This window comes from Corythoichthys intestinalis, chromosome 18 (genome assembly GCF_030265065.1).
Source record: "Corythoichthys intestinalis isolate RoL2023-P3 chromosome 18, ASM3026506v1, whole genome shotgun sequence".
In the NCBI taxonomy this organism is placed as follows: Eukaryota; Metazoa; Chordata; class Actinopteri; order Syngnathiformes; family Syngnathidae; genus Corythoichthys; species Corythoichthys intestinalis.
In genome coordinates this window covers 9,287,075-9,298,796 of record NC_080412.1, presented here as the reverse complement: position 1 = coordinate 9,298,796, position 11,722 = coordinate 9,287,075, and the positions used below count along the sequence as shown (strand labels likewise).

General features: G+C 40.7%; 1 protein-coding gene across 2 annotated transcripts in view; it reads right to left on the bottom strand.

The window, feature by feature from the left end:
* Positions 1-3,996: 3,996 nt before the first annotated feature.
* The window catches only part of mark4a (MAP/microtubule affinity-regulating kinase 4a), a 101,213-nt gene continuing 93,487 nt past the window's right edge, over positions 3,997-11,722 (bottom strand). Inside the window, exon 17 of one of the 2 annotated variants that reach the window (XM_057820508.1) lies at positions 3,997-10,241. In XM_057820508.1, the coding sequence (XP_057676491.1) occupies positions 9,905-10,241 (337 nt within the window). In that variant the 3' untranslated portion in view covers positions 3,997-9,904. The remainder of the gene's footprint in view (positions 10,242-11,722) is intronic. The other variant, XM_057820509.1, reaches the window with a different exon arrangement.

Genomic DNA, 11,722 nt, shown 5'->3' with positions numbered 1-11,722 from the left:
TATGGCTTAAATGCAAAACAAGGTTTTGATAACATCAAGGATCAGGGTCAGTTTAGGATAAAAGGTAAATTCCCCAATTTAAATCGGGACAAACTAAATGTTTTCCCCCTCTAGATGATGTTGATCTTTGTCTAAAAAGAAAAGGCAGGCCTTTAATAAGCCTAAATATGCCCTGAATTTAGTGAAACATCAAGTCACTGCATTATACCCCAAAAGTTGTCTGTCTGTATGTGAGACGGTTAAAACTTGTTTCTTGATACTGTGTAGATTTAAGTAAAAGGAAATGTGTCTGCATTTCACAAAGTCACCTATCCTAGCTGTGCATCACGTTTCATTTCCCTCTTGAATTTAAACACTGAAGTCATGCGGGATTGCAAGTGGGTCGGTTTTCCCATCGTCATTGACAGAAACAACTTGAAATGAGATTGACGTTCTCTTGCTCTAGCTATAAATAAACCTTGAGCTCTAAGATATATACTATTTTCATAAATTGTATATACAGTCAACAACTGACTGATATAAATCCTGTTTTAATGATATTACTCTAAAAAATAAATTAAGTACCTGTGCAAATATCCACAAATTGAAGTGTTTCACATTTAAGACATTGGCGCCCTCCAGTGGCTATTTGTGGGCATCCCATAAAAGTCCACTGGAAGGAGCTGATTCAAGTCAAAGCAAAGTGCATTGAGGCCTGTATTACCTAATGCAAATGTATACCACGAGGAGTGAGCGCCCAGACAGAGGACACTGCTTTTCACTTTACAGAGGTCAGGTCAAACCCAGTCTCCCTCCACCCCCCATCTGATAAAAGCACACGCCAATAAACAATGAGAAGATGACATACATTGATCCGTAATATGAAAACATAATGGCTTCCCTTATTATTAGAAGACATGGTCTTCAGGATGAGGAAAGCTTCATGCTAATTTTAATGATTAAACTTGATAGTGGAAGAATGTGGAGGTTGGCATCCCTGTTTTAGTAGTTACTGATTTAGTAGGTACAAAAAGGAAATGGGTGTAGCTTTGGTTCCTGTGCTTTTCGCCCATTCGCTTTTTTTCTTAAAAGTTCGGAAAAAAGGAAACCGAGTGTGTGTCAATAAAGAATGGGCAATAAATCATCTTTTCCCGATTCATAACACCATGTTACTGAAAAAAAATGTTCCTGGCTTGTAATCATTTTATTTGTGTTGCTCGGGTCCAAACTACCGTAAAAAGGCGCACCTGACTATAAGCCGCCACTTACTAAATTTGGCATGAAAGCGGCATTTGTTCATAGATAAGCCACACTGGACTAAAAGCCGCAGCTGTCCTCACTGTATTACTGGATATTTACACCAAAAGATATGAACCGGTAACACTTTATTTGACAACGGCATCATACGACTGTTATAAAACCAAATGAACCACCATGAAGCTTTGAACCAGTTGGCTGCAAAGCTTCATTTCTTCATGAAGCTTCATTTGGCCATCACTGCTCCCTTGGGGTAGACAGTCAACCTCTGCTGCCACCTGCTGTCAACACTGTTGTCATCCAACATGCCTCCTGCATTGCGGCGCTACAGATGTAAATAACAATTAAAATTCATGTTCTGTGCCAATTATTTCTTCAGTTACTGTTCCAGTTGTTTCATTAATTGCAAGTTACACTGGCCAAATGTATTGGCACACCTGCAATTCTGTCAGGTAATGCTCAATTTCTCCCTGAAAATGATTGCAATTACAAATGCTTTGAGAGTAATATCTTCATTTATTTGACTTGCAATGAAAAAACACAAAAGAGAATGGGAAAAAAAAAATCAATCATGATCATTTTATACAAAACTCCATAAATGGCTCGGACAAAAGTATTGGCACCCTTGGCCTAATACTTGGTAGCACAACCTTCAGACAAAATAACTGCGAACAACCACATCCGATATCCATCAATGAGTTTCTTACAATGCCCCGCTGGAATTTTAGACCATTCTTCTTTGTCCAACTGCTCCTGGTCTATGAGATTTGAAGGGTGCCTTCTCCAAACTGCCATTTTCAGATCTCTCCACAGGATTCAGGTCTGGACTCATTGCTGGCCACTTTGGAAATCTCCAGTCCTTTCTCTCAAACCATTTTCTAGTGCTTTTTGAAGTGTGTTTTGGGTCATTGTCCTGCTGGAAGACCCATGACCTCTGAGGGAGACCCAGCTTTCTCACACAAAGTTTGTTGGTAGTCTTCAGCAATGCACACGGTCAAGCAATCCAGTGCCAGAGGCAGCAAAGCAACCCCAAAACATCAGGGAACCTCCACCATGTTTGACTGTGAGGACAGTGTTCTTCTTTTTTGTTTTTTCCCCCCTGTAAACTCTGTTGATGCCTTTTCCCAAAAAGCTCTACTTTTGTCTCATCTGATCAGAGAACATTCTTCCAAAACGTTTTTAGCTTTCTCAGGTAAGTTTTGGATAACTCGAGCCTGGCTTTTTTATGTCTCCGGGTCAGAAGTTGTGTCTTTCTGGGTATCCTACCATAAGAGTCCCTTTTCATTCAGACGCCGACAGATAGCACGGATTACACTGCTGTACTTTCGGACTGCAAGACAGCTTGAACTTGTTTGGATGTTCGTCAAGGTTCTTTATCCACCATACGCACAATCTTTGGTTAAAATCTCTCGTCAATTTTTTTTCCCGTCCACATCTAGGGAGATTAGCCACAGTGCCATGGGATTTACACTTATTGATGACACTGCACGGTAGACACGCGAAGATTCAGGTCTTTGGAGATGGACTTGTAGCCTTGAGATTACCCATGCTTCCTCACAATATTGCTTCTAAAGTCCTCAGACAGTTCTTTGGTCTTTTCTTTTCTCCATGCTCGATGTGGTACACACAAGGACACAGGACAGAGGTTGAGTCAACTTTTATCCATTTTAACTTGTGCAAGTGTTATTTAGTTATTGCCACCACCTGTTATGTGCCACAGGTAAGTAATGGGTGCTGTTAATTACACCAATTCGAAAAGCATCACATGATTTTCAAGGGGTGCCAATACTTTTGTCTGGCCCATTTTTGGAGTTTTGTGTAAAATGATAATGATTTATTTTTTTTCCCATTCGCTTTTACTTTTTTTTCATTGCAAGCAAAATAAATGAAGATATTACTACCAAAGCATTTGTAATTGCAATCATTTTCTGGGAAAGCATTATCTGACAGAATTGCAGTGGTGCCAATACTTTTGGCCAGCAGTATGTGTGTGTGTGTATATTATATATATATATATATATATATATATATATATATATATATATATATATATATATATATATATATATATATATATATATATATATATATATATATATGTATAAAGAAAACTGACTATATGACCATATTAGCCAAGAAAATACTGGGAATTATAATTGAAAAAAATCTACAAAAATGAAATATCAGCCGTCCAAAGAGTTTAAGTGCCCTCAAGTGGAGAAAACAAAAGGTTCATATCTCAGGGTTTTCCATGGTCTATCGATGGCAAATAGAAACTGGGAAAGAGGTTGAAATCTGAGCTTTTGAGTAATTTGTGTGACTGTGTGAAATAGATTTTATTTTTTTACAGTGCTTTAAAGACGCTACGTCATTAGCATTCTACAGTCTGGCGTGATCATAGGACTTCCGATTTCAAGCTTGTGTGTGGTCATGGGACTGTATCATTTAGGGATGTCCCGATCCGATCAAGTGATCCGAAATCGGGCTGAGTGCACCATTTTTCAGAGGACTGGAATCAGGTGAAAAGGATCAGGTTTTTCACTCAAAAAATATATTAATGTTTTTCTGCTTCATGGTCATACAGCGCCACAGCTTCTTGTCCTCCCTCCTGGTAAACAGTGCAGCCAAACGGTCCAACTTGTATTTGGTACTTAAGTTTAACGATGACTGACAGGTTTGTAGCTTTAATCTTACCATTAAAGCTTGGTGCCTCAAATCTCTCAATGATCGTTAGACTTGCATAGGTGTGTAATATGTTTATTAAAAAAAAAAAAAAAAAATTCTGTATCGGATCGGGACTCGATACGGGCAGATTCTCAAAATCAAGTGACTCGAACTTGGGAGCAAAAATATGCGATCGGGACATCCCTTGTATCATTACCTCTGAATGGTATAATGGGTTCATGTTGCGACGCCTCATTGGTCGGCTGAGCAACCCTAAATGAGGGGCGGGGGCGGAGCTTTTGTGAAATGTCAATAAAGCTCATAATGGACTAACAGATTAAGGCTCATTTTTCAGGCTTCATTTTTTTTGACCTGGTGGAAGATGATCCATTTCCCACTTATTATTGACACACGGTTAGGGTTACTCAAATAGGCTTGTTTTCCGAAATCAGAAGAAAAAAGGAAAGGGCAAAAACTACACGGACCTGGTTTGATTAGGGTCACCATGAGAAAAGCCACATTTGAGAAATAGTATTAACAGTAAATCAGCAGCCAAACGACATGATCTCTGCAGCCTACGTTAAATATCACAGTACGGTATTCACTAAAAACAGAATAGAAAGCAGTCTTGACTCTTTCTGCTTCTTCCATTTTGTACATTAAATAGATACTGTGTGAAGGCGCTGGGGTAGTTCACTTTAAAGGCAACTGGACTAACAAGAAAAAAAATGTCCACAATGCCTTCATCATGCCTGTTAGGGCCAGGAACTCCTTTTTATATGCAACAGCCCATAGTCATCAAGAATGGACAGACAAGTTTATATACTGTGCCACAACAAGAAGAACAGGGTGGAGTGTTATTTGTGTGCTCTGATATATTTTGCTACTTGGCTCATCCACTTTTTTGGTTAATGACTGTGGTGACCCTGCACAGAGCAGAGTTGGGCGCAAGTGCTGCATTGCACTGAAAGTAAGCCAGTAGCGATGGCACGCCACATCCTCAGCTGCCCATGACACCGTGAAACCACACTTCATAAACATCCAAGTGAACGAGGGCTACAGATTAGACGGATTCTCTCAAGTATGTGTCAGAATTGCTGTCATAAGTGCTATGTGTTTGAAGTAAAGGTGAAGTGATGACACACCCTGACAGGTTGGGTAATTCTGATGCCCTGAACAAGCATGATAACGAGGAATCCGGCTTCTTTAATTTGTTTTATGTACAGTTAAACCCAAGATTATTCATACCCTGGACAAATTAAAGTTGAAGTGCAAATTTGTTCGTCGAGAAGGTACAGTTGTCTTAAAAATGAGAAAGAAAATAGTAAAATAATTATTGAGTTTAAGCTAATATTTGCCATTTGCAAAATAATTAATAGCCCTGATCAGACCATTTTGATGAAACACAATCATTTGCACTACACTAACTGAACAGCCTTATGGGTTTCAGTGTTATAGTGAATCATTGTCTGTACTTGCCCTGTGACTGTCTTACGACCAATCCAAGGTCAGCGGGGATAGGCTAACCCTGTAAAATAAATGGATGCGTATTGTCCCTTAAAATAACTTTGCACAGTTGTTATCCTCTTGTGCATCATTAGGTTCGGTGACCGGGAAGTGTAGGAAGGCAACAGCGTACCGCACGAATGCTGTATTTCGCCATCGTAACCCAGAAGTGGGTCAACATGGACACGCCCTCGCACAAAACCAATGTTATTACTGCTTGTTTTCTACCGGTAATCTTTCAAAAAAGAACATGCCGAGAAACACTGCTGCTACGGAACTTGTAGAAACGACTCTAGACATCATGACATCTGAAGGATGTTTTCTCCGAAGTCAAAAACTCGGAGGAAAAAAATATGAAGAATGGATCAACTTGCGCAGATGTCCAAAAGCCCAGTTTAACGCCAGCAAGGTGAAGCCATTCCCCGTCATATGCAGTAAACATTTTGTTGGGGGCCATGGTCCTACAGAGGACGAAGAGGCCATTTTGATATTTTCATTTATTTTTTAGCGTGGCGTTTTGCCGTGCTGCTTCTGTCTGACAATGACCTGAAAAAAATTAAAATGGTATCTGACTGCCACTGTTGTTACGTTTTCTGTTGTAAAAAAAAGCAACTTTGGTAAGGGGGAATTGTAAATAAATTATAGAATTAAAATTTGTTATCAATGAAAAAATTAAAAGTGTTTGTTGGCTGTCACTGAGTAGCATTTGCGATCGCTACACAAAAATAGCAACGTAAATTATCCCCAAGAACAGTCAGACGTAAGCCAACCAAAGAATACAATATATAAGAAAGGCAGGGACTATGGTGGTAAAGGATAGTTTTTCGAAACAGGAGAATGTCATTGTCAGTGGTGAAAGGCAATGCACACAAGAAAAAGGTGTCGATAAAAAAGCTACCTCTGGATCAGGTCAGCTCTTTTTCCTGTCTTTTTAAGCTCTCGACACTCAAGCCATCTCTTTAACTCAACATTTGTATGTTCTTCCACATCTTTACCAGTGAATTTGGCACCATGGACATTTTCGGACAGAATTGGTAGGTTTAGCTCAGTAAACATCTTGTTCGTACACTATTTCCATACCGTTACTATTAGGGACAAACGGGAGGTTTACCTGCCAAGCAACAATTGCTAACGACATAAATATTAATGAGCAAAAGTGACGTGCTGAGTGCGGTACGCCATTAGCAAATTCCAAACCATTCCAAGTTCCTAAACAAAAAAGCGGATGGCAATAGTCGCAACATGAACATAAAATGACCACGACAGAAATAGCAGAAGTAGGTAAAGTAGCCAAAAAATTTACTCAAGTACAAGTAAAAAAGTATTCTGTAAAAAGAATACTCAGGCCATGAGTAAATGCGTACAATGTCTGATTTTCTGTTAAAAACAAACTTTTATTTTACTGTGCTATAACCTATTACTTGATCATATTAGGCTAAACCAGTACTTCTCAAATGGTAGGGCGTGGCGCATGTGACCTCGCAGAACATACTTTTTTGCCGTAGGCTTCTAGAATAAAATGTAATTGCACATCCACTCAGTGGGTGGCAGTGGCGCATCCATTTTCAGAGTGTGCGTATTATTTTTGAACCAAACAAGAGCACACAGCAACGAGCACTGGAGATATGCAGAGCTAAGACGAGGAATTATGACGAAAGCGTATGTAGCGTTTGGCTTTTGGTTGTGACTTTTAATGCAGTGGGAGACGAGGAAAGACCAGTTTGTTTATTGTGTCTCAAGCGGACAGCAGGAAAGTAAAATCAATTAAGACGCCACCTAAAGACATTAGACCCCAATCACACAGAATCAGTCGCTTGATTTTTTTTTCAACGAAAACATGCAGAATAGTATTGCCAACAAACGTCCAGCTTTGTCAGGGTTACATCAGTAAACCAGTGAGCACTGTTAGCATCATATAAGGTGGCATACCAAGTTGCTCAGTGCAAAATAACTCCATACCACAGCAAAGGAGCTTATACTGCCTGCATCAAAAATAAAAACTGTCCCTCTGTCCAGTGACATTGTCGTTTTTGTTCTATTCATTTTCTTTTTTTTTTAAGTCAAAATATTTGGCATTTTGTCCTCATAATGTTGCTAATCAATTTGAATTTATTATTATTTATTGATTTTATTAAATTGTATTTTTCAGTATCAAATGGTCGAAAAATGTACCTTGAGTGTATTTTTACAGTTTGGATGTGACTTATGCATATAAGTGCCCTCTAGTGGAGAAAACATTTCCTACGTTAAGGGGTGCACGCAGGTCCATTGTGTGCGTTGCATGTGAAACCTTCCTCCTGATGCTTTCAAGAGAGTGCACTGGAGGCTTGGCTAGCGGGCTTTTGGCCTAGCGGTTAGGGTTCTCTCCTGTCGTGCTGGACGCACCACGCGGAGTGGGTTTGAGTACTGACCTGGATGAAGGGGATGGATTGCGTCGTGCAACACGGTTCCATGCAGCCCATTTACAATGGTGCCACACCACGGATCTGCAGTGAAGGTTTTGGGGGGTGAAATTATTAACACATTATGATATCATTTCACATGTTATATTGGTGTTTTGGAGTGACACTGATGGTTTGGTAAACTTGTTAGCATTTTCTTTATGCTATAGTTACCTGAATAACTCTTAAGCTATGGCCACGTTCGCGTTCTGCCTTTGGCAATGTGTGTTCAATTGTATTATTGATTTTTTTATATTGAAATGCATGCTTTTAGTTTATGGCGCTTTCACGCCCACGTGAGGGTGCACTCGCACTTGTTTACGTGAAGAAGACCGCTCACGCGCCAGAAGAAGACGGACAGCTACGCAGCTTGAGTGAGTGGGCGAGTTAGCAAGAGAGAAACAACGGCTGCGAACCTACGTTCATTGTTTATGCCTGTAAAATATTTATACAAAGGCAACGCCTGTGTGTATCATCTTTTCTGTTGTTGTTGTGTGTTTTCCACCCACGATCGGACACTTAGAGCCAGTTGTGTGGTTGTTTGAGTGATGTGCTAATGCTAGCGAACGCATGCTAACCGTTTGTGTCATTGCTGTAACAGCACCTAATTATCATTTATTTACATTGACGCGAACCTGTTTGGTATCGGGGACGAAATTGATCCCGCAAATTACATGGACGTCAAGCATCGTCATTTGGGAGTATAGCTTGCTGTATAGCCAGGACCGAGCCGTAGCGTCCTGGTGAGGACAGTATATTCGCATTTCGTTGTTCATGCACTGTACACCTATTCAGCATGTTGTTCTCTATTGTATTTTTATATTAAATTGCCTTTCAAGATGACAGATCTGTTCTATGTGTTGGATTTTATCAAGTAAATGTCCCCCAAAATGCGACTTATACTCCGGTGCGATTTATATGTTTTTTTTCTCTTCGTTGGGCATTTTATGGTTGGTGCGACTTATAGTCAGGTGCGACTTGTAGTCCGAAAAATACAGTATCTACAATTTTAAGTTTGCTTCTAACCTCTGTTGTGGTCATTTTACATTCGCGTTGCGACTATTTGCACTCATTTTGTAGCCATTGGCATTCGCAGTTTTTTCCTTTTGCCAAGCGTTTGCAAATTCCCCGACACTTCCCGGCCACCTTAATTAAGAGATCCAGTCATAACAAAATTGAATAAGCCCAAATTTGGCTAGGGTATTAATATTTTGTGGCATAACTGCGTGTGAAAATCCTATGCGTACATTTGACCTGAAAACAACAAAAGCTCAAACAAAAGCTCAATTTCTTAAAAGAGCCGTCTGCATCCTTTTAGTTGCCACTCAATGCATTTTTCCGCTCATTTGCCACCTGGAAATGTGATTGAAAAGCCACAAACTCGCTACCTCGTTAAGCTGAAGACTCATTAGTGTTAGTCAGCTTCTGACTGGCCAACCCTGCTCCCGTTGACCTTAATCCAGTGCGGTCGCCACTGTTGTACATTGCCACGTGGACTAATCAAAGCAACACAACATGATTGCTTAGCTGACACGGAGCCAGCAATCTCCATATGTTACATCCACAAGTATATGAAAAATTCAATAGTGTACGGAAAGATGAACAGATATCGATATTGAGAAAGAGGATGGGCTGGTCAGTGAAATACAATTAATGATGTTTTTCTGATCTAGTAAAAATAAGAATGGGTAAAAACAACCATCAGAGCAATAAATTAAAAAATAATATAATTATGGCTAGAGTAGTAGTAAAAAATATTTAACTAGATTCAGTCAGATCCAGGTCCAGTGGGTTAAGTTGAATGGAGGGGGACGTGGGGAGTGGCTTGGGTTAGGGGCAGTTGCCTCAGTGTGTGCGTGTCTTTGTTAGGGTCAAGTGTGTTTGTGTGTGTGTGCGCGCGCGCTGTGCAACAGTCAAGAAAGAGGAGTTATTTCATCTGGAATTCAACTTACCACTTCTCTGATCCATTATTTCAAAACCGTCCAACTCTGCACCCTTTCAAACACTCGCGCACACACTGACACATCCCCGCACCCACGGTCAAGCCCACCCTCCATTCAGAGTTCAAGATCCTTGGATATTTGGGTGGCGATGTCCCGAAAAGCTAGTGGTGCACCCCAGAGTCGTGTGTAGCGCACCCCGTTGGAAGTCCCGGAGGCGCCCGTGGAAAGATGGCACACCTCGGCCTCAAAAGCCACGCGGCCCCCTGCCACGCCGTGGGTGCAGGAGAGCAGAAAGGGGCCGGCGTGGTGCACCTGGCAGCCACATCCGAGTGCTGCCTCCCGCAGAGCCAATACAACCTCCGCAGGGTCCCGCCGCCCACTGCTTCTCAGATCCCAGCCACGTCCGACGGCCCTGGGCTCGGACGCTTTTTGATACCCAGGTAGATGGCAACTGGAAAGATAGACATTCATTATACTTAAGCTGAAGGCCGGTATGAGGGGCATTTCCACTATAAATACTGAATTTAAAATACAGTATGTATTACAACGGACCTATCACAAAACGACGCCCCCAAATCACAAAAGTCGGACACCTAGCCGTAGTTGCATATCAAGACCGTGTGGTCGTGACCTAAAACATCATTTTTTAAATCTTTAAAATAGCAAAAACCCAATGGTTTAATGCTGTGTGTTGGGTAGTCAAACATAATGCTCTTTTGAAAGTGCAATCTCAGCAAGCCATTTTACAGCTCCTAAAATTTATTCTGCACGTGTTTAATGTGCCTAATCCAATTACTTGATTATTCGAAATAACTCGTTGATAGATTAATCGACTACTAAAATAATGGATAGCTGCAGCCTTAGTTATGACTATACAGAGGTATGAAAAAGTATCTGAACCTTTTGGAATTTCTCACATTTTTGCAAAAAATCACCATCAAATGTGATCAGATCTTTGTCAAAATCACACAGATGAAAAAAACAGTGTCTGCTTTAACTAAAACCACCCAAACATTTATAGGTGTTCATATTTTAATGAGGATAGTATGCAAACAATGACAGAAGGGGGAAAAATAAGTAAGTGAACCGTCACATTTAATATTTTGTGCCCCCCCCCCCCCCCCCCCCTTTGGCAGAACCTGAAATTTTCTGTAGCTGCAGATCAGTCTGGCACATCGATCAGGACTACTCTTGGCCCATTCTTCTCTACAAAACTGCTGTAATTCAGTCAGATTCCTGGGATGTCTGGCGTGAATCGCTGTCTTTAGGTCATGCCACAGCATCTCAATGGAGTTCAAGTCTGGACTTTGACTTGGCCACTCCAGAAGGTGTATTCTGTTCTTCTGACACCATTCTGAAATTGATTTACTTCTGTGTTTTGGATCATTGTCTTGTTGCAGGATCCGTAGCTTCAACTGTCTGACAGACAGCCTCAGGTTTTCCTGCAAAACATCTTGATGAACTTTTGAATTCATTCTTCCATTAATGATTGCAAGTTGTCCAGGCCTTGAGGTAGCAAAACAGCCCCAAATCATGATGCTCCCTCCACCATGCTTCACGGTGAGGATGAGGTGTTGATGTTGGTGAGCTTTTCCATTTTTTCTCCACACGTGACGTTGTGTGTTACCCCCAAACAATTCAACTTTGGATTCATCAGTCCACAAAATATTTTGCCAAAACTTCTGTGGAGTGTCCAAGTGCCTTTTTGAAAACATTAAACGAGCAACAATGTTTTTTGTTTAGACATCAGTGGCTTTCTCCGTAGAGTCCTCCAGTGAACACCGTTATTGGCCATAGTTTTACATACGTATAGTTCATGTGTGCACAGATATATAGAACTGTGTCTGTGATTTCTGAATTTTTTTTAGCAGACACTCTAGGGTTATTTTTTACCTCTTAAGTGTTCTGCGCTGAACTCTTGGCGTCATCCCT